Raw genomic sequence first — 24504 nt, 5'->3', positions numbered from 1 at the left:
GAGAATGCCAAGGATAATAAGATGCGAAAAGCAAAGCCTCAACTGGATTTCATGAAACTTGCTCTAAAGCTAAAGTAAACTTTAAAAGCCTTTAAATGATCCTGGAGTGTTTTAGTATAGTCTTGATTTATTTAGAAATAGAATGAGCTTACTAATGTATCTTTGGAAGCAAATCCAACACAGCACAAAGACTCAGAATTCTATATGATCATATGATAATACTGTACATTCACTGGTCTAAAGAACATACCAAGGACACTGAAATGTAAATAGTGTTAAAGATATTTTAGGAACATCAGATGTAACACATTCTTTGAAGGTTTGTGAGGAAAAACCTGTATGTAAGTGTGCGAATATTAAATATTAATGGCACAAGTATCTTGTAAGACAAACATACCACATTTTCCTGATGAGATTCTGCCAGCCTTCAAATAGATTCAGATCCTACTGAATTGTAGATCATTGATGAAAGCAAAATATAGGTCTTTTTGCTTGTGCTTTCAGAAGTATGACTTCATTTTCATGTCATGTAACACAGGAAAAAACAGCACCAAAACCAAGCATTACTTTGAACATTAATATCTTTTCTTTTTTATTAAGACAAGAACTCTCCATTTTTTTTCTGTAAAAATGTCTAATATGAACAAATACAAAATGTGTATGGGATTGTGAATATCATTTTTTCTTCATTAATACACATTAACATTGCTCAAGTACAGCAGAAAGACAAAAAATAACCAACCTAAAAACAATGATAATGATAAACCTTCAAACTTTCCAAACTAGCTGGAACCAGAACGAGAAACATGTCGACTTTGAATTCAAATTGATACTTGTTTGCCCCAACACACTCTCGTGGAAATGAACTATTTTACGTTTTGCCAAATTGGGAGTGAATTCGTATAATTTTATATCATACGATCTGCTTATGTCCCACTGATGATTAGATTTACAGTTGGGCCTTCATATTTGTTTTCATTTTCTTCTAAAACGTGTAAAATAATGACATTTTATCATGAGAGCAGTTGGTTCGCCCTTTCCTGTCCTCTCTGTGTGAAGTAGGTCTAAAAAAAAGGATAATACTCAAGTAACTCAACATAGTGTGTACATTATGTATGCATTTTACAGTGCACCAAATAAACAACATCAACAAAAAATACACAAAACGTAGTTCTAATGTAAAATTCACTTTTGATTTGAGATCCAACTTGATCTGGTTTGTATTTAATTTCAACTTTCTTAATCAGGGGCTGAACTTTTGCATTCTACCTGAGATGCAAACATACCATGTACTGTTTGTGAACCTGAGACAGGGCTTAAATGAAACTGTCAAGTTCAAATAAAAGAAATCAAATCAAGTTCCATCAGTAACACTGTTGCACTATCAAACAAGGGGCACTAGTAAAGCAACAAACACGACAACAGAGACAACAGAACTGAAACCGAGCCCAGTTCACATCTCAAAACAAGCAGTTATATTTGGACACTTTCAATTCAACCTGCTGTACAAGAGGCAGACGAGAAAATAGATCACTGGAGTAACCGCGTCTTCCCATCGACCGTCTGTCTTAAGTCCTCAGAGTCTAGTAGAGTGGATTAAACCACATTAATCACATTAAAACAGGTCTAACATAACAAGTTGAACAAAATGTACATCGGCCCAGTCTAAATACCACAAATTAGTATACTGATGTCATGTCTCTCACATATGCAAAAGAGAAGAAGGGATGTCTGAAATTCTGTTCAGAAGCTGCCAGACCAAAGCTAAATGATGCTCACTAGTTAAGCACAAGCCACACAACTGTATATCTCAACTGCAACGGTAACCATCAAGCTGCAAGACATTCCCTCGGATTTGTATTCTACGTAAAAACAAATGCGTCCAAACATGTTTCTCATGGTTAATGCACATACTCTAAAACGTCTCAGTGGATGCTTGGTATTTTTTATTTTTTTGTTAATAAGAAAAAGCAAACCAGAGTATGTTTTCCCCCCTCAACCTCGCCGTTTTATTTACACACTGAGGTTGATTTCAGCAGGGCCTAAACTATGGCATCTAACTTCACTTACACTACAGAGAGAGTCATGAGAAAATGAGAAGAAATACTTCTCTTTAGGAAAAGTACTTTAGACATCTTAGCCACCTTAGATTATGTACCCTTAACGGGCACTACGTTTGTAGCTAGGCTTATGTGAAATGTCTAACGCATTCACAGGAGCGAAGAGAGCATGATACTTGAGCGTGTTGGCAGAGTTTTTTGGTTAGCATCACATGTTGACAATAAAGGGGAAAATCCACAATTGCGGCTAATTACATCGTAGAAGGTATTCCTAAAATATTTGGAATGTTATTAAAAGCTTTTTCCACTCTTTTTTCAAACTGTATTTGTAATAAAAGACTGTTTCACTCTCATTTAAACTAACCTCATTTGAAGCCCAGGACTATTATGCAGAAGCAGGAACCCGGAGGAGCAACTCACAGCAATTATAAACAATAAAACACACATTGTTTACACTTCAAGAGGAAATTATGTCACCGTGGTTCTTTTTCGCACCATGAAGCCTGGGAAATTTGGGCAGTTTTTATTCAAATACTAATATCACTAGGATAAGCTAGCTGCGATTGCCACTGTTTCCTCTGAGGAAGAACAAACAGGCAATTAACTTGACAGGCAATCATATACCATTACACACTTGTTCGACTGCTTAACATCAATGTCACATCCTCACTGACTCGCCTACAAACGAGATACACAAATGCAGATGTTTTTTGGCTGTTAAAATGCATTTTAAGGTAGTAGAGTTATAGCAATCAAATCATTTCCAAATCTTCCCTCTCTGTACATCTACAAACATGATGGTTGTGATGCATCCTCCCTTGAGCCTAACAAAACAGACTCTAAAGCGTTCGCTTTGACACAATTTTAGGTAGTTATTTACGTGTGCTAGAGGGTCACCTTCACCAGCCCTGCATGGGAAACTACTGCAAAATAAAACAAAACGTAAGCCACAGCATTTAGACCTTTTTCAGTGACGGCGACTCTTTCGTTATTATGGCATGTGCGAAAATGTGTCTGGATGAAAATGCCAAGAAAAACTAAGACATCATTATGCCGAAACAATAAATAGCTGCAAGGGCTTTCGGCTGTGTCTAGCTGAGCAGAACGAGATGATAAGCCTCTCCGTAGGTGCAGTGTAGCAGGAACCGTTCATCTGCACCTATGCTCATTCTGAGCGGTTGCGATGCTTCAGATGTACTGGCACATACAGTATAATTGGGAAAAAACTCAAGTAAATGAAGTAAACCAAGGATAAAAGCATTCTGCAGTGATGCAGATGCCGCCTGTCAGAATGAAAACAGGTGCAACGTTCAGGATCAATTCTCTGCCGGTCTCATCAACTTGACAGGGGACAGGAAGGAAGCATGCTGCTTGTACTTCCCTTCATGATGCTGATGACTCCGGATTGAGTAAATCAAAATGCTGTTATGTGACTAGGCCTGCTCTTAGTACAGAGGATATGATGTTTTGAAGGAGATGCCCACAGTGTAGGGGAATGTATAGAGGTATGCGCTTCATAAGAAAGCAGATAAAGTTAATCAGAGATGGTGGTGTATGTGTGTTTCCAGGGAGAGGGGTTTAAGGTGTGACGTGATGGATGGCGTTTAAAGCATGACTAAGAAAAGAAATTCAGAACAAGGCACAGAATTTTCTGCAAATGGTCGAAAATGAACAAAAAATACCAGCAGTTGGGGAAGTGCTGTGTGGTGATGCTTTCTACACTCATATCTGGCAACGTCTGGTATCCCGCCCGCCCCGAAACCCCCTCCCCCCTGACCCTGATTCCACTGTATAACACAAATACCTACATCTTCTCAGCTGCCCGTGTAGCATTCTATGTCATTCGATCCCCAGGAAAGAAAATGAAACGAACAAACAAGTAAACCAAAAAGAATTTCAGTTTCCCCATGCCCCACCCCCTCCCGCCAAAAACAAAACGAAAAAGAAAATAGTAAGAACAACAGAGGCCTCGGGACTCAGATATAGTACTCCTTCTTCTCGTCCGAGTTGTTGTGGCCCCCTTCAGCATTGATGATGGCCGTGTCGGCGTCTGCTGCATCGTCCGCCCCCTTGGCTTCGTGTGTGAAGTAGGTGCCTGTGTGGGTTTCAAAGAAAAACGTGTTAATAAAAGCAATATCTCCAGCATCCCGGGGGTCTCTGATTGATGAAATTGCAGGGTTTTAAAAGAGATTAAAGACCATCTGGAGCTGCGTCTCTAATTTAGAGTGAGGGTCGATTCCAGAGACTTTACCTGCCCATAAATAAGGCATTAATTTCACCACACTGCACTTGGTTGCATTATACTGTCTTTTATGTTCAAGAGCAGCATGTAATACATCCCCAAACTAATACCCTGTGATGGGGACACTTTGATTACAGCAAGGCAGATGAAATCTGACCTTCTAGATCGAACGCTGTTAGATAAAACAAACAAGAAAAGAAACAAAAACTGAGTCTGACGCGTTTGGAAGAATAAACCTGTTATTTTGTGGCTAATAATTCAGGAAATTTCCATAAAATCCTCACTAGGTTTGGTTTCAGTTTGACTTTGCGCTTTAGAATTAACCTTGGAAGTGTTACAAGGTGGTGGGAATAAGCGATCCACTTCAAACTTCATTTCCGAGTGGGATTATTCCCATCCTCTCAGTCTGTGGCGTGACAATGAAGGCAGTAGCCCTGATGAAAAGCAGAGATGCTGCGCTCACTTTATATTACAGAACACAACAGCACGGTGCACTCAGAGGGATAGTGGCCTTAATGTGGTCGTAGCCACGGGCAAATTCAAAGCACCTGCAGAGCTTCAATGGCAGGATTTCTTCTTCGCCCATTCCAGAATCTTATTCCAAATAATTAGAAAGTCTATTGACCTTGGAAATGTGCCGCAAGAAAGTCTGGGGGCTGAATTACCTTTGTGTCTTGCAAAGTATCGTCCCAAAACGATGAGAAGACACAAAATGGCGAAGACCACGACGGCCACCACTCCTCCGATAACCGCATGGTCCAATCTCTGTGCTTCTGGTCCTGCTTGTGAATCTGACAGAATAAAGTCAAAAGATTATACGTTACTTGCAACAGAATTGACAAAAAGAAAACATAACACTGCATATCAAGCCGATTTATACTGTATAGTCCATTATAAGGCTGCTTTAAATATGTACATTATCAAAAGATTGCAGTTGGTAAGATGTTTCTATGTTTATGAAAGAAGCATCTGATGCTCACCAAGGCTGCATTTATTTGATCAAAAATACAGTTAAAGGAGTAATATGACATAATGCAATTTAAAACAAGTTTTTCTATTTGAATATATTCAATAAGAGGGACACAAAACAATCATATGGTAAAACATATAAGATAAATAAAGGCTGAAGTTACATATGTAGATACAAATTTTCTTTTTTAAATACAGCCTGCAATGAACATTCAAGTATCTTTGAAATCAATCTCTCCAGAATAAGATCTCCAAACTACTGACAGGCACCAACAAACAGAATTGATGCAAACAGAAAACGTGAGTGAAACTGGTTAAACATTTACGAGTAAGACAGTGGAGCTCTGAACTAGACAAAAGCCTTGTTGTTTATATTCTTCTGTCAACTACAGTCTTGACTATAACTCAAACGAATCTGGCACAGACTGTGAGCTGTCTGGAGCCAGAGCTGAAGAAATACACTTTGCCCTCAAGACTAAAAGTGTGAATCAGAAGCAATTTTTAACAAAGATTTATTCCATTTCAGCCAGTGAACACGGCAGGCCTCCGAGAGTGCGCAGCGTAATGATATGTGAAGTTTATTGATCAAGTGTAGGGATCCATGACAACCCAAAGTTAATGCTGGTTTGTGGACTTGATTGGTTCTCCACAGAGCAAAGGAGGAGCAAAATCTTTCATCAATATCTCACACTCGCCTCGGAAATTAGAGTTTGAAGAGAAGTACTGAAAGAAAACAGACAGGAAACATCGTTCTAGAGCCAGCCAACAAAAGACATTAAATATCTCCATATCACCAAGTTAATTATCAACACAACAGATTTGTGCCACACTTTTCTGTGCACATCAAGGGCTGTTTCTTCAAGTATGGACACATTTGGCCTTGTGGACTTTCAAAAACTGCACAGTTGCCCGCTTGCCTGCACACAAAAGCCGTTATCACAACAGCTTCAGCAACGCAGCTCGAGACCCCCGTTCTCGCTCTACAGGCGGTCGCCCCACGCCGCGGGGACTGCGGCAGAGGATTACGGTGAGGCCGGGAGCCCCGAAGCCATCCTAGGAAAGCCATCTACGCATGCTGCATGACGCTGCGTCGGCACTACACACGATGGCTGCTTCATCGAAGCGCCGGTGTACGAGTTCCGCTGTGGCCGGGCTCTCACCTAAGCGCACCGCTGTTTCAGTTCCAGAGATTGTGACTGTTTCAGCGTTTTTTTGCAATGCGCAAGCCTGTACGGTTGCCCGCTTGCCTGCACACGAAAACCGTTATCACGGCTACCCAGATATTTCCCGAAAAAGGTGTAATTTCTGGTGTCCCGGCCACGGCCGATGGTGCTATAAATGTAGTGACGATGCCCACTGCTCAGTGCCCATCTCCACATATAAGCACAGCCCTTCACACAGGGCTCGCGCCCATAAAAGCGACTCAAGTCGATCATGCGCACTACATAGTAGACGTGCCCACTCCTCAGTGCCCGCAATCACTATGTCACACGCGTCATATGGTTTCTGTAAAAACGAAACCCGTGCACGTTCGTCCAGCCACGGCCGATGGTGCTATAAATGTAGTGACGATGCCCACTCCTCAGTGCCCATCTCCACATGTAAGCACAGCCCTGCACACAGGGCCTGTGCCAATAAAAGCGACTCAAGTCGATCGCGCACACTGCATAGTAAGCGTGCCCACCCCTCAGTGCCCACAATTACTATGTCACACGCGTCATGTGGTTTCTGTAAAAAAACAAAACCCGTGCACGCTCGTCCGGCCACGGCCGATGGTGCTATAAATGCAGTGACGATGCCCACTCCTCAGTGCCCATCTCCACATGTAAGCACAGCCCTGCACACAGGGCTCGCGCACATAAGATCGACACAGATTGGTCGAGCGCGCCGCATAGTAAACGTGCCCACTCCCCAGTGCCCACATACACTATGTCACATACGGCGCGTGGCTTCTGTAAAAACGAGGCCCGTACACGTACGCTCTGCACAGGCAGACAGCGAGTTGAAAGTGGTAAATGTGCACATATGCAGCCCACAGTTACTCGCAGACATATCGAGTCCCACGGGACCAGCTCAGCCTTCCCCCAGTCGGTTAAGTGCCGGGACGGGGTCGAGGAGGAGCGATCTGCCCGCTGTGATCAGCGCGCTCCCCGCCTTAAATGCGCAGCACACCCTAGCACCGCCGTTGCCCGGTCAACAGAGCGCTTCGCATCCAGCCCTTAGCCATTCATGCAGATGCATGGTCAGCGCTTCCAGGGGTTTCGGATTGGGTGCTAGGCATTATAAAGAGAGGCTACTCGCTACAGTTTTTTTTTGACGCCCTCCGCGCTTTTCAGCGCGCGTCGAAACTACGGTCAAAACAGAAGTAGCACACATACTTCGGGCCAAAATATCAAAACTGTTGAGCAAAGGGGCTGTAGAGCCTGTGTCTCAAGCTCAAAGCGAGGGGGGGGCTGTACAGCAGATACTTTCTGGTGCCCAAGAGAGACGGGGGTCTCAGGCCCATACTGGATCTAAGACAGCTGAACAAGGCATTGATGAAACGCAGTTTCAAAATGCTTACGACCAGGAAACTCCTCGCGCAGATTCGCAGAGTGGACTGGTTCATGTTAATAGATCTGAGGGACGCGTATTTTCAAATACAGATAGCGTCAAACCACAGGCGATATTTGAGATTCGCCTTCGAGGGCCAGGCATACCAGTTTACAGTCCTCCGTGGCTCCTCGTACGTTTATGAGGTGCATGGATGCAGCGCTCGCTCCTCTCAGACTCAGAGGCATACGAGTGCTGAATTATTTGGACGACTGGCTGGTTCTGGCCCGATCACGAGCGGAGCTCGTGGACCACAGGGCCGTTTTACTCGATCACCTCGAGAAGCTCGGCCTCAGTGTCAATTGGGCGAAGAGTTCGCTGAACCCCAGTCAGACGATCCTGTTTCTGGGTATAGTTCTGAACTCGTGTTCCATGACGGCGCGGCTGTCACCACAGCGTGCGATGGGCATTCAGCGCACAGCGAGTTCTTTCCGCTGCGCCGCGACCGTGTCGCTCAAACACTGTCAAAAGATGCTGGGTCTCATGGCCTCAGCATCTCCGGTTCTGCGGCTGGGCCTGCTCCGCATGCGCCCCCTGCAGTTTTGGCTGAAGTTGAACCGGAGTTGTGGTCCCTCCATGTGTGGGCGCTCAACGGTTACCCGCTGATCTCGCAGTGGGAGTGCTAAATACCATCACTCAGGCTAGAGCTCCGTCGACACGACGTCTGTATGCCTCGAAGTGGTCGGTGTTCTCCAGCTGGTGCACAGCTTGAGGTTATTCACCCCTTAGTTGTGAGGTGACGGAGGTCCTCTCCTTCCTACAGGAGATGTTGGATAAGGGCAGAGCCCCATCCACGCTCAAAGTTTATGTGGCGGCCATCGCGGCGTTTTCTGAAACGGCGTCCGGTCAGTCAATAGGAAGGAACGATTTAGTCATCCGGTTCCTCAAAGGAGCTAGGAGGCTGAATCCTCCCAGACCTCCTTAAAGGGCCTTGAAGGGTCCCCCTTTTGAGCCTATCCAATCGGTTAGCCTTCAGCATCTGTCGTTCAAGACAGTATTCTTGTTGGCTCTCGCTTCTGTGAAGCGTGTGGGTGATTTGCACGCGCTCTCGTCGAGCCAGTCGTGCTTGGAGTTTGGGCCCAATGACTCAAGGGTCATACTCAAACCTAGGCACGGTTATGTGCCGAAATCCCTCAACACACCGTTTCGGGCTCAGGTTATTGCCCTGTCTGCCCTGCCGGTGTCAGGGGAGGATGGAGACTCGAGTCTTCTTTGCCCTGTCAGGGTTTTAAGAGCTTATGTGTCTCGCTCTGCTGCCTTTCGGCAGACGGAGCAGCTGTTTGTCTCGTTCGGTGGACGTTCCAAGGGAATGGCTGTTTCGAGACAGACTCTATCCAGATGGATAGTTGACGCCATAGCGTTAGCTTACGCTTCCAGGGGCCTTCAGTGCCCGTTGGGCGTCAGAGCACACTCCACAAGAGGCGTCGCCTCATCGTGGGCGTGGTCTACTGGGATCTCCTTGCAGGATATATGTATGGCGGCAGGTTGGGCCTCGCCGTCTACATTTATCAGGTTCTATAACCTGGAGGTCCCCGCCTTGCAAGCAAGGCTGTTGTCGGTATAGTCAAATCAGGGCCCTGAGGGGAATTCTGAGTTCACGAGCGCTATGCGCTGCCGACTGTTATATGGGCAGTATTGCGTAAGACCCAAATTGCCACATTGGTCAGGCCTTGCCTCGGCTGTGTGATGTCATATTGCCGCATCTACGGATGCTGCTAGATATAGGACGGAGGGCTTTTTCCCTTTTCTGTCCTGGACTCTCTGTGAGTCCCTCAGGTGACTGTGCACTGTAAATCCTGGGCGTTGCTTCAGGTTTATTGGTGTGTGATCCCTGCGCGCACGGCGTTTTACACTGGGTTCCCGTAGCGTCTTAGCTAAGACGCAGTACGAGAGAGCTCTCGCAAGAGAACGTACTCGGTTACTAAACGTAACCTCGGTTCTCTCTAGAAGAGCGAACGAGTACTGCGTTCTCTGCCGTGCGCACGATTCACTCTGGTTCGCTTCGGCGATGAAATAAATCAGGTGAGTCAGCCTTTTCGAGCTCCTTTTATAGGTTGGGCCACACCCGTTTCGGCGGGAAGTGGCAAGAATGAAAAAAGTGGCTTATTGGTCTGATGTTGCATCAACCCGCGCTCGATAGGCTGTGCAGTTGCCGCAGAACAAGCCAATGAGAGAACGAGCCGTCTCACCTATGGCTGTGTACTGCTGCAAATGCGCTTTACAAAAATACAAAATTAAGGATAATTTTTTGCTTCAGTATTTCGTGAAAAGAGACTTTTCCCGTAGCGTCTTAGCTAAGACGCAGTACTCGTTCACTCTTCTAGAGAGAACCGAGGTTACGTTTAGTAACCGAGTACGTTTTAAAGCATTAATTATGCCTTCAAATGCACCTTACAATGCATTGTACAATTTCATGGATAATTTTAACCACAGTTAATACATTACAATACTTCTCAATTCATTGTTACACTATGCATTTAGGTTATACTTATTTACGACAAGATATAATGTATTACAATGTAGCATATATAATTATATAAGTATAATTATAATGCACTATAGCCTGTAATAACCCTTTATAACATATTAAACATTAAGGGCCCTATCATACACCCGGCGCAATGCGACGCAAGGTGCAGCGGAAGGGTGTTTGCTAGTGTCAGTCTGTCACTGTATGCATTTTACCGTCCAGCGCCACGTCTATTAATTAGCAAATGCATTTGCGCCCATTTGTGCGTCCATGGGCGTGCTGGTCTAAAAAATAGGTGTGTTCATGCGCATTGCTATTTTAAGGAGCTGAAAATAAACTGCGCAAAAGACCAACTCAAACCTGGTCTAAAGTCTGGCACAATGTTTTTTCTTTGTTATTTAAAGAGCGTGTTAGTATATGCGGGTCCACAACGCGCATACACGCTGCTAATTAAACACAGGGGCGCAAAGCAGCACACAAACATGCCAAATATTAAACATTAAAGGATTGCAATGCATAAGATTTTTTTGTAGGCTAATTAAATATATATAAATATAGAAAAATGCCTACATGTCATAATGGATAGTCACCGCATGTATCAGAATTAGGCTATCTATCTGCTCGCAAATGAGCAGTTCCGTTCATCTCAGAGACACGTTCTGTCTTTGCGCTTGCCAAATTCCACCATGTAAATAGCAAATAACAAAACGAGCGCAACTGGCTCTTAAAGGGAATGGAAGATGAGACTCGGATTGGTTTATTGCACGTTATGCCCAAAAAACACCCATTATTCATTAAGAGAATAGGGACAACACGTTTTGACCATGCGCCGGGCGGGCTAACCATTTTTCCATCGTTAAAATAGCAAAAGTGGATTTGGACACGCCCTGAGTGCACCTGCGCCATTCGTACACTTTGCGTTTAGATCGTTAAAATAGGGCCTTAAGGCTTTAAGTAAAGTATTACCAAATATTTAGCTAACAATGGACATCATGGACCTCATTTTTATATTTATTTTTAATAACACGTTGCAAGTCTCATTTCTCAAAAATCATTTTTACTGGAGTTTCTTTATAACATGTTTATAACACTTTAATGTGATATATATATATTTATATGTATTGAAAGTCTGTGTGTGAATCAGTGTAAAACAATAAAATCCACAAATAAAAAAATAATCTTAAAAGTAACAATTATAAATAATGAAGGAATGGTAAAAAGTTTCTGAGACTGCTTTAATGTGTCCTTTACGTAACATAATAGAAAAAGTTGAAATCTATTTGTTTAAATACAAATCGACCCTATTAACACCCAACAGGGAGGAGAGCATGCGATCTTTCCTGCTCCATCTCATGGTCTATGTACTGTGTTATCATCCCACTGGCTCATCCCAACTCCAAACATCTCACTTGATAAAAAACCATGATGAGAAGGGAAAGAAAGCGAGTGGAAGGATGTCTCGACTGAGCAATCCGACGCTTGGTAATCCAGTCACGAGGAGTTGATCAGTCTTCCCTGTTTACCCACGGCAATCTCCCGCTCTCATCTGTGGCCTGAGCCCGAGAGCAGAGGGGATTTCCAGGGGGAGTTCAAAAAACAAAAACGCCAGGCCACAACTTATTAGAGGATAACGAAAAGCGAGAAAGCACAGAGCGGTGTGCTTGTACAACATCCCACCCAATCTCACCTCATAAACAACTGTGTGAGAAGGGTGGGGGTGGGATGTAGGGATGATGCTGTGGTGCTAACTGCCAAACCCAACAAAACATGACTTGATAAACCTAATAGGCTTTTTTGACTTCAGATTTCCATTTTTTTCAGAGGGAAAGCAGATTCAATTAAAGTCAGAGGGAATCTTCTTGACACCTAATTCACGCTTGTCAAAAGGAAGGGAGGGGGGCTAAAGACGTGCTTTAACACATTCCTATTAAGATGTTAATGTGTAATGGATGAAGGTATAAACAGACTAGGAATGGCAGAGATGGCTCTTCCTCTTAAACCTCCTCCCGCATCCACTTTGCTGCGAGTTACTGTTGCGGGTTTGTTGCCTGCTTGGGTCATTCTCTCACTGAATGGATTTGACAGAGATTAACATAACTTATCATATGGAGTGAGGACTGGGACAGGACTCCAGCTTCAAGTGATTTTAATGTCATCTTTCTCTTTTCCACCCTCAACAGCCTTAAGACAAATTAAGGGGTGTTCGGAGCTCAGCCAGGGCGATGAAAAAGAAGATTGAGGCCCGTGATCACACCACATTCGGAGGTGCACTGGTGTGCCGAGCCGCCCTTAACACAATGACTGCACCGTAATTCAATAAGGGTCCATTGTGAACCAACAGTTTGGCTAATGTGTAATTCGAGAAGCAGATGGTTTAGAAATGAGTAATTCTCAAGCAACCTCCTCTAATCTCAGCAGCCATTTTGCCACCGGAATATTAAGTAATTCCAAGAAATTGCCATCTTAATGAAACCCTAGAAATTTGCTCTCATCTCAATTTGACTAGACGGAGTCATATAATTACACATATTGCGTGGTGCTTATGGAAGAGTCATTACCATAAACAGTATTCCTGTTTAACGTTTATGACTGCAGAATAAGAGACTGGAATACGCAATTACCCAGTCGGATAAGTGAGTGAGCATCTGAGTGAGTGAAGGAATAATTAACTGAAGCTAGATGGAAAGCATAAGAATGTTCTCCAGAAAGTGGCAAGAGCAAGCGCCATCGGGCACTGATAAAAGCTGACTTTGATCTGATCCGAACAAACCATGTCTGAGATGGGGTCTGATTTTTCTGCACTGGCATTTGTGGGAAGCTCATCCAAGGTCAGCACTAAAGAATAACTTCAATTTGGAGTGTGCCATTGCATCGTACTGTACCTCCAGCAACTACAATGAATCTCTAGTCAGATCTGACACTCATCCAAGAGTCCATAGTCTCTCGTTTCTGAAATATCTCTCCTGTGGTGAAGGAGGATTGCTGTGAGCTCTCAGGGTTCACACCTTAGGTTGCTGGAGGTGGTGTTGAGGAATATGAGATAGGAGAGAGAGAGAGAGAGAGAGAGGAAAAGAGCTTCATCAGTCTTAATACGTTGCACTAAGCATGTTTTTTTTTCTTGAAATGGGGCAAATCACCTGACAGTAGTGGACTCTTTCTGCCAAATTACAGTGAGAAGACATGATGAAAGATCCTATCAGCTCCGCTTTTCCGCTGAACAGTTTCCCCAGCAGAAATGATAATTCTTTGCCACCTGATATACAAAAAACCTGAATATTCTCTCATTTTGCACTGCCGCACTCTAATCCAGTTACCTTAAAATGAAGTTATCACATTCAAACATGCAGACCATTATGTAACTTTTCATTAGATTCCCTGTTTCTTGCCTCAATGTAGTTTACAACTTTGGCTTGTAAATTGAAAAGAATATCTTATCTAATACCTCAGCCTCCAGAGTTGTGGAGTAACTAAAAGTAGTGACACAACTAACTTCAATACATTTTTCAGTAGTTGAGCTGCTTAAACAATACGGTTGCTTTTCCAGTAACATGCTATATTCACTATATATTCCTTATAAAATTATATAATACAAATATAATATCAATTATAATTTCTAAATGTATGAATTACTAATAATGTTGTTGGTAGGTTGAATGTTTGCTGCGTTTTTAAATTAGTATTATTACAGTAGTTTATCCTACTTCCAATAATTCATCCTCTAACAATTTAAAAATCACAACTGTGGAATTGCTTCAGTTTCAGAGTTTCAAAGTAAAGCCATTGGGCAGAAAACACAAATCAAAGAATACTGATGTAACAGGCATGCTTAACTTCCTTCCATCACCGCTCAGCCCTATTTCACACAAGCACAAAGCAAAGCCCAAACCCAAAGCTGACATTTAATTCTGGTGTTCAAAGTCTAAATGAAGACAAAAGGTGGATAAAAGAGACTGAGAGCAAACAGAGCTCTGCATGACGCCAGGACCTTGAGTTATGAGTGAAATACCAGAGCAAAAGCAATCTGGATGGAAAGAGGACAGGACGTGTCTCTGAGGGGTTTAAGTTGAGGACCCTAAGGGCCGAAGTGCTGAAACACATCTCTTCCTCAAGGAGTCATGCTTGTTGGTTTGAAGAAATCTCCGAAGACAATAAAGTGTGATAGCTGGATTGACTTCAGCGGGTCATCTGTCCCATCAACACAACTGAGGGAGACAAAAACAATGGTACAGATGAGTCTGTGGCCAGTGGCCACTAGGGCACAAGTAACATTGTCTCTTGTGTGGACCCCCAGATAGAGAACCAGCAGTTATTGATTCCACTCCTTTTGTCTCCATCAGTGTTGACATTTTCAAGAGTGGAAGACTTCTAAAGAATGACCCAAAATAAGCCTCTTTTGTGTCTTCACGATATCTTTCTATCATATCTTCCTTTTCAAACCAGTACAAGCGCATCTTTTGAGAGCAGACAGGAATAACAACAATCATTGACAAGAACAGACAGCAGAACTGGGGTTTCGATCCTGTTGGCCATGACAAAATGTTAGAAGTGTACAGCTCATATTCAGAATGTTCGAAGGCAGTCGTAGAACGGCTTGCGCTGTCGGTTTACGCCTTACTGTTCGTAGCACAGGTGCGAGGAGGAGATATGCCGCTGTTTTCTTCATGAGTTGAGCCAGTGGCTACACTTGATCTTGCACTCATAGTCAATTACCTCACTTCCTCAGGAAAAAGCTTCTGTTGTTTTATCATCTTGGACTCAGGCGGTCATTTCCCACTTCTAATAACTTTCTCAAAAGAAGCCCAAGCAGCAACAGATACTTTGCTCCAGTGGAGATTTGAAATAAACTTTGCTGTGGCTCATTGGGTATCCACATATGTCAACATTTTTATTTTTCCTTATTTAGTTTGATGTAATGTTCATCATTCTTTTTCAGATTATTTGTTTGAATAAACAAAAGTTGACTCAGTAAGTAAAAAAAAAAAACAAACAAACAAAAAAAAAGCTGAGGGTAAGCAAGGATGCATTGCATTTTGGTAAAAAATAGATTTATATTTTAAATAAATGCTGCAGAAAAATGTTTCGAGATTGATAAGAAATGTTTTTGAAGGATCTTGTGACACTGAAGACTCATGTAATGGCTGCAGAAAATTATGTTTTGGCTGCACAGGAATATATTACATATATTAAAATATTTAAAAATAGAAAATAATTATGTTAAATTGCAATAATATGTCACTGTATTACTGTTTTTATGGATATTTGATCAAATGCAGCTTTAATCATAAGAGATTTCTTTAAAAAAATGTATACATATATACAGGTGCGTCTCAATAAATTTTGTGTAAACAATGTTGTGGAAAACTTAATTTATTTCAGTAATACAACTCAAATTGTGAAACTCGTGTATTAAATAAATTAAATTCACACAGACTGAAGTAGTTTAATTCTTTGGTTCTTTTTTATTGTAATGATTTTGGCTCACATTTAACAAAAACCCACCAATTCACCTCAAACCCACCAATTCATCTCAACAAATTAGAATATGGTGACATGCCAATCAGCTAATCAACTCAAAACACTTGCAAAGGTTTCCTGAGCCTTCAAAATGGTCTCTCAGTTTGGTTCACTAGGATACACAATCATGGGGAAGACTGCTGATCTGACAGTTATCCAGAAGACAATCACTGACACCCTACACAAGGAGGGTAAGCCACAAACATTCATTGCCAAAGAAGCTGGTTGTTCACAGAGTGCTGTATCCAAGCATTAACAGAAAGATGAGGGGAAGGAAAAAGTCTGGAAGAAAAAGATGCACAACCAATCAAGAGAACTGCAGCCTTGTCAAGCAAAATCGATTCAAGAATTTGAGTGAACTTCACAAGGAATGGACTGAGGCTGGGGTCAAGGCATGTCATGGGGAAGACGTGTCAAGGAATTTGGCTAAAGTTGTTGTGTTCCTCTTGTAAAGCCTGAACTCCTGAACCAAAGACAATGTCAGAGGAGTCTTACCTTGGCTAAGTAGTGGCACCCCCAGAAAATGAAAACAGGGGTGGCCAGATGAGGCCACAGTAAATTTTGGGGTGTCACATTAAAATAAATAAAAAAAAAAGAAGGGTTTGCAATATAGACAAAAAGTTATATCTCTGTGATTTCTGGGATTTTATCGATAACGATAAATGACTCCTGATTTTTTTTATTTTTACCTTTACACCATTGTTTCTAAAAGTGTGCACCATCTTTTAGGTCAAATACTTGCATTTGGGCTGTTACCAAGCAAATGCAATCAGTATCATCAAAATTGATCTTTGCAATGCAGAGAAAACAGAAGCTGCATCTGAAGTGCCGTTTAGATGTTTTTACACACGGTTCAGCTCTGTGGAACATGGAATACTTTAACCTGCAGTTACACATGAATAAATAATGTTTTGATGTTTTAAAGATAAAACATTGAAAACTGATGTTTAAAATTATTTAAAAAATGAAAAGGTACCTAAAATGTAAAATTAAAACCGCCAATAGGTGGCAGCGAGTCACTGTTAATAAGTGAGTCATTGCGATTGAACCGAATCATTTAAACAGTTGATTCATTCAGGAACAAAACACTTTAATGTTGCTCATAGACGCAAAACTGTGGCTGCAGTGGGTGCTGCACATTTTTTCACTTCTTAAACTATTGTGAATTTACATTCTACATTTAAATTAATAGTACCCACTGCAAATCATCCTAGGGGTGGCCACAGGGGTGGCCAGAGTTTACACAGGGGTGGCCGTGGAGCACTTCATGTTTCCTTCTGCTGACCAGCTTTCTGAAATTGCTGATTTCATTTTCCAGCAGGATTCGGCACCTGCCCACACTGCCTAAAGCATCAAAAGTTAGTTAAATGACCATGGTGTTGGTGTGCGTGACTGGCCAGCAAACTCACCAGACCTGAACCCCATAGAGAATCTATGAAGTATTGTCAAGAGGAAAATGAGAAACGAGACCAAAAAATGCAGATGAGCTGAAGGCCACTGTAAAAGAAACCTTGGTTTCCAGACCACCTCAGCAGTGCCACAAACTGATCACCTTCATGTCACACCGAATTGAGGCAGTAATGAAAGCAAAAGGAGCCCCTACCAAGTATTAAGTGCATGTATAGTAAATGAACATACTTTCCAGTAGGCCAACAATTAACTAAAGTATTTATTTTTTATTGGTCTTATGAAGTATTCTAATTTGTTGAGATTACAGATGGGTTTTTGCTAAATGTGAGCCAAGATCATCACAATTAAAAGAACCAAAGACGTAAACTACTTCAGTCTATGTGCACTGAATTTATTTAATACATGAGTTTCACAATGTGAGTTGAATTACTGAAATAAATGACATTTTCCATGACATTCTAATTTATTGAGATTCACCTGTATATACAGTATACTGTATATATCTTTCATAATGAATTTTGATGAAGCCACAAATAAATTTTCTTTATAGAAGTCAAAACTTCCACGCCCTCCTAAAATGCCTTGTTTAAACACGCCACCCACATGTCTACGTCACGATTGGGGGAAGATTTACACAACGCCACCTAAATGTTCACGCAAAGAAAGGAGGAGTAACATTTGATTCTCGCTGTTGCCTCCATCACCATGTCTTGGAGATGCTGTTTTGTTGTGAAAGCGAAAATACTCTGTTTGGCCTTCCAGAAGAGGATGCAACTAGTCGTTAAGTTATATTCGAACATAAGTGTCCTGCGAAGTTGACATTACAAGATATTCCGCCATGATTCCGGGTTCAAAGTGAACGTATATGCTACATACAAAGTACATTGAAGTGTGCGAGAAATGAATTTGAATTATATTTATTTATAGAGGTATATGATGTCACACTTGTCCATGTGTGAAGACATGAATGAATGTTCAGAAGTGAGGTAAGCTTCAACAGATTTCCACTGATCAGGAAGTAGGAAGCAATGAACACTGTGTAGGGACCATGTCAGTGGAAACACAGTTCATGCATGGAGCTCACTTCTAACGTGCTGCTTATCTGAATCAGGTGTGTTAACAAAGAGAGACATGAAAATATGCAGAGCTGGGGAGTGCGAGAACTGGAATTGAGAACCACTGGTGTAGAGTATCGCTTGTTGTTTGTCGTTTCACTGATCACAAATGCAGACATGGTTTTATGTTTACACGGTGTGATGCAATGCAACACGTAAAAACACAGTATAAGTCATTATAATGCGTAATTATGTCCCCACTAGATGCAACAAATGGCTTGTTTATAATAGGTTTTATTATTTTTGTCTTGTTTGTCTGACAGGGACACGCATCAGAGTATGGCAAGAGGCATAACATTTCCATCACATGCTTGAGGCATTTGGCCAATCACAAAGCACTGGATAGTTGGTCAATCAGAGCACATCTTGCTTTTCAGACTGATGAGATTTTTAAAAAAAAACGACACGTTTCAGAAAGGGGGCATAGAAGAGAAACAATAATGTACAGTATTTGGAAAATAATGTTTTTTGAACCTTGACCGCATAAACACATTTCATTTCACCAAATACACAAAATAATGTTCTTTTTAGCAACATCATGATCCCTTTAATACGGTTATGTTTACACATGGTTCGGTTATTTACGGATGTGACAACCACACTCTGTAACTGAACTCACACCTGTCAATTTTCTCAACTCACAACCACATTCTCGGAACACACGCGCTGTGTGAATGGAACAGGACTGAACAACTAGTTGTCTGCCATGTCATACAGCGTGATAGAAATAGCCGCTCTGATGCACAAACACAGGTCTATTGTTTGTTATGTGTTTTCATCAGTGATGCCTAAGTAACGCGTTAATCTAATCTGACCACTTTTTTCAGTAACGAGTAATCTAATGCATTACTATTCCAAACCAGTAATCAGATTAAAGTTACTTAACCAAGTCACAGTGCGTTACCATTTTGTCATTTTCCTTAATAAAAATATATATTTATTTCTTCTTGCATCTCGGGGAGTGAAGTCACGTATGCGACAAGTCACGTTTTCAGCATGCATGAATTTCACGTCACATGTGCGTACCACGCAGCGACACAAACGTAAACAATTGAGGGAGGCGAGAGATGTGCGTTTTCTAGATGGAAATACAGTCACTATTTTGAGTTTGTGTCAGCTAAAGATGACAACATTAAGGTCCGTTGTACACTCTGTGCTGGCGGCGACAAAGTGTTATCTAGCTACAAAAACACTACGTCGAATTTGAAAAAAAACATTTAGAGTCGCAGCACTGTCAAAATTATAGAGCAAGTTACACCAGGTGATAAGAAACAGAGAGCAGGAGGTCCCCGACCACCTAAACAACAAAAGCTGGACTTCGGTGCAAAACCAGTAAGTGGGGAAGAGTTGAAGAAGTTAGTCGGGCAGTTTGTTGTGGAGGAAATGTTGCCATTAAATATGGTTAACTCGCCCTCGTTTCATGCCATAATAAACAAGATCCCTACCACTGTCAATGCTGCGCTGCCTCACATAACAGCTTTTTCTTCTTACATGGAGGAGGAGTATGCAGTGATGGAGAGAAATCTAATATTTTTTATTAAAACAAGTATTTATGTTTAGTCAAGAAAGACTGCCTTTATTTTTTGTAAAAACATGTATTTTTTCAGGAAATAGTTTTTAAGTTCAACTTTAATTGTCAGGAGATAGATTGTTGATGTTACTGTTAAAATACACTTCCAATAAAGTAGGTGTTGGCAAAACCGGTTGTCATTTTTATATTGTCGGCAGCTGCTGAATGTAACTAATAAAGTAACTTGTAAAGTAACTTAGTTACTTTTAAAATCAAGTAATCTGTAAAGTAACTAAGTTACTTTTTAAATCATGTAATCTTTAAAGTAACTAAGTTACTTTTTCAAAGTAACTGTGGCAACACTGGTTTTCATATGTGTGTTCGGTAACTTACAGTGATGAAGAAATAAACTGTGTGTCATCTGAAAGTTTTAGATCCCGTCAGTTTTCCACCGGGGCTGCTCTCATCAGTTTTGTGTTCTGTACCCAATTCAAATGCTCCGCTCTCCACCCAAATTTAAAAGCTGCTGTCGGTTAATAAAAGATTTGACGAAAGAACTTGCGGCCTCTTGCCATGTCAGAAGTAATAAAACTATATTCTATTATGGACGTTGCCATCTTTGATTTAACTTTGGTCACTCTTGCTATGGTAATTGATAAGAAATACTGGCTTGACTACCGTTGCATGTTCATACAGACAGTATTCCAAAACACAACTATAAGCTGCTGTGTGAACAGTACATTACAAGACTCATACCTGTAAAAAACTTGACAGTGTGAACATAGCCTATTATATTGAGTTTTACCATTATTGGTAAATAAAAAGCCTTACGATTTAGCCAGTGATCCAAAAATCATCAAAAAGAAGCACTTCATAATCAAACATCTGCAATGAAAGATCTGCAAGGCGATTTGTGATGATGTAGCTGCTAGATTATATCACTTATGGCCATGTAAAAGGCCAATTGTGGCTCTGTGTCTTGTCCTTCATCTTTTAATAAAGTTTAATAAAGCCCTCCATTCAGAAATCTCATTAAATTCAGCCAGCGTGTACTCACTCACAAAACTTCCACATCAAAATGTCTCCTTTGGGAGAAACACAAGAAGCGAGCCGATGTTCAATAAGCTTTCAATCACTTATGATGTACTGACAGCCAGTAACCGAACACCCGAAATCTTGCCTCAAATCACATGGAAGCATTATAAAAAAAAGGCAGCTACTCTGCATCAGGCTTATCTGTTTTGACTTTGAAAAGGAAGGAACGTCTGTGGCAATTTTCTTAATTCATCTCTCTCTGTATGCCATTTCCATGATGGATGGAAATGTTCCCTCTATCTACATGGGGAGAAAGAATACTGCACTACACTGCATTTTACTTTTACTTTCAAGTATTGCTTGAAAGATTAAGACTAAGTGATAGGTAAAGTGGGAAATGTTCTAGATTGAATGGTGGCTCACAGAAAATAAAAAGAAATAATGTGACAACAGCGAGTGGTGTGCTAAGCAGTTGTTGACGGACTATACAAGACGGCTTGTGTTAATATGTTTCTCTCTGTACAATTAAACCACCTTAAAAAAAAAATCAGGTTCACCCTGTCCATGGGCAAACAGAACCCATCGCACTCACTCAAGAGCAATCGATTTGACAAGGTGGGAAAAGTCTACCCTCTGGGCAACGTAAGTGTCTCATTTCAAATGATGTGTTGATTTCAAAGACAGCAGATCTTCTAATTAGATCCTCTAATCTTGTAATTAAGCAAAAGTGATTGCCATGGTGAAAGTGTGAGCAGATTGGAATGAAATGACTCTGCTCTTGGGCCTGTGGTCGGATGGATCACAGATGTGTTATTGCAAACCCTGTCTATATTTACCTGTTCCTTCAGCCCAGCAGCAGTCTTGTGCTGCAATGGAAATGTAATTAAAAATCTCATTGACCCCCTGTGTTGCAGTCACACCATTCAGAAGCTTATGTATAAAGCTCAATTTTGCTATAGCCACTTTTCTTTGCTATAGCCACAGAGGTAATGTGTATGCAGCAGTCTTGTGCTACAAAATTGGATTTAAATGTTTTTACCTGGATGTGTTCAAGTGTTTCTGAGCATTTCTGAACAACTTTAAGGGAGAGGGATATCGGCAAATCGAAGATGTTGCTTTCTATTCGGTAAACACAAAAGTCTCAAGTCATAGTCCAGTGGAATTTTCACAGCAATGTTTGAAAAAAATCAGTCATGTTGACAGAGACAAAATGAAGTCTAAGTCATAATCAAAAAGATTTAATCTCTCTCATAACCTTTTTGTTTCCTTTTGCTTGGCCTGTTTGAAGAAGCTTGAGATAAAGAGTGTCTCGTGTTCCTTCAGACAAATCATTATGATTAGCAATTACACTCAAGCGTGGCCTATTGTTGATGACAAACACCGGTTATATTCAATTCAATTTCCACTCAATTTCCTCTGCTAAAATCTCTGGGGCCATTCCGAAAGGTTTCCACTTAAAAATATTAACAATGTAATTACTTCGAAATGAACTTAATGATGGCAAGAGACCAGAGAGTCAAAAGCATTGCAGGTAGGAAAGATCCCAAGAGGAGTCGAGGTACGTCATTAGGTCGCCCTTTCCTTTTCCGTGCCATCTGTTTATCATACCTGTCACTGCGGCCACTCCTCTTTGTCAGTTTCCACCTCAAGCTCCATCAGCGTTGACACATACAGCAGCCTCTGCAGCTTTGTAGTTACAGTTACAGAGGCGGACAGAACTGTGCCATGGGGGGCATTCGGAGGCAGGACATAGAATGAGGGCAACCTTTACAAGCTGCTTAGATGCCACGGATTTTGAGCTTGACAGGTGTGCCTGAGGCGTACTCGTGGACGATGAACCAGATCCTGTGGTTAAGAGATGCTTGATCATTTGTACTTTCAGTACAGCCATGTTTTTGCTTTGGCTTCTTCTCGTCTGCCCTTCAAACATCAATAAATCCTCAGGCTGCTTCGGCTGCTTTTGTGGACTAACTCGCATTCACAACAATCCAGCATTATGCAAATCTGGGAACAACACATTCGGCACAAGGGACTCGCGTTGTTCCATTCTGTGAGAAGCAGGGGAAGTGAAGTTTGTCAGAGCTAATCCAGGATAAGATGTCCCTTCCAGGGAACCGTACAAAGTCATGGACGAGAGGGGTGTATTCCACAGATGCCGCTTCCCTCATTTCCCTTGAGCTTAGGGATCAGTGTTAATTCTTCCCCCTCAGTCGCCAGGAAACAGACAGAGCCAGACAGCATCCGATCGCCTCGGGCGGAGCGCAGGTGCAAACTCTGCACAACAGGCCAGGGTCATCCATGGAGCAGAGATCTGCCTTGCGCCCTCTTGCTGACTTTTTTTAGAGCACCAAATCAATGGCTTTGAATTCCACAATGAGCCTTGTGACAGTAGGGAGAGAGCGTTGAATAAAAAGTCATACCATGTCGTGTAAGGGGAACGTATCTGGCAGACACCCCTGGAACCTCATTTTGTGTGGCTTCTTGTGAAATTCTGTCACTTTGAGGGCTAACGGTGCAATGCTGTTTCTCCATCACAGCAGGTAAACCACTTCCTGGTGGTGTAAATGAAAACCTTTGGCTGGTTGACTGGAGGAAGCCAGCACAGTGGTCCATCTAATACAGTCCTCACATGAAAGCAACTTGTGCTCTAGCTTCAATGCATGGGCTGGAGAGAGAAAAGTTCCCCTGCTCTCAGTGTGAGCTTTCTGGCTGGCTATAGTTATATAGTCAGCGGGGAGGAGATTATATATGTTCAAACATTTATTTTTTCCTCAGCCAGCTGGACTACTAAGAGTAATGTTTCATGTGAGACTTAATTGATGCCCAAGGACATTTAATTGCTAGATAAAAGAGGCAGGATGGACAACATAGTTTCACTTAATAATAGTGCTAATGCACCTTTTAGGCAAACAATTTTTGCAGTCAACTCTTGGAAGAGAAAGTGGAAAATGCAGCCTTTAAATATAAGCAAATATGTTGGAGTTGTAGCCTAGTGGTTAAGGCACGTTACACAACACTGCTCAAGTTCACCACCTTTTTCCGGTGTCTTCTTTCACTGCTTCCATCTAGTCTTTGTAATATAATATAATATAATATAATATAATATAATATAATATAATATAATATAATATAATATAATATAATATAATATAATATAATATAATATAATATAATATAATATAATATAATATAATATAATATAATATAATATAATATAATATTATAATATTATTAATATGAAATCATTAATTAATATATTATAATATTATATTATATATAATATAATAAAGTGTAAAAAAGTATAATCTTGATATTTAGAATTACTTTAAATGTATCTTTTCACATAATTACTTTTTATTATTATTAGAAATTTTTAATTATTATCATTGTGCATTATGTTTAATAATAAATTACATTATAAATATAAAATAATAAATAAATATAAAATATAAATAAATAATAAATACATATACAAAAAAACAAATATAAAACTACACATCAAATTATAAATGGAAAAATATAAATGTAAAATAAAATAATAAAAACAATATAGATTCATATTTTTTGTGTGTGTTGAGACTAACCAA

At 41.1% G+C, this 24504-nt stretch overlaps 1 protein-coding gene across 5 annotated transcripts in view; it reads right to left on the bottom strand.

Annotated features, from left to right (window-relative positions):
• Positions 1-563: 563 nt before the first annotated feature.
• cadm1a (cell adhesion molecule 1a) overlaps positions 564-24504 on the bottom strand; it is a 327221-nt gene continuing 303280 nt past the window's right edge. For all 5 annotated transcript variants that reach the window (XM_059526378.1, XM_059526377.1, XM_059526379.1 and 2 more), the window contains 2 exons: positions 4968-5093; positions 564-4155 (listed from right to left, as the gene is read on the bottom strand). In XM_059526378.1, coding sequence (XP_059382361.1) covers positions 4037-4155; positions 4968-5093 — 245 coding nt within the window. In that variant the 3' untranslated portion in view covers positions 564-4036. The remainder of the gene's footprint in view (positions 4156-4967; positions 5094-24504) is intronic.

The sequence above is a fragment of the Carassius carassius genome, chromosome 36 (assembly GCF_963082965.1).
Source record: "Carassius carassius chromosome 36, fCarCar2.1, whole genome shotgun sequence".
Classification (NCBI taxonomy): Eukaryota; Metazoa; Chordata; class Actinopteri; order Cypriniformes; family Cyprinidae; genus Carassius; species Carassius carassius.
The sequence above is the reverse complement of the archived record's forward strand: the minus strand, read 5'-3'. Positions and strand labels throughout refer to the sequence as shown.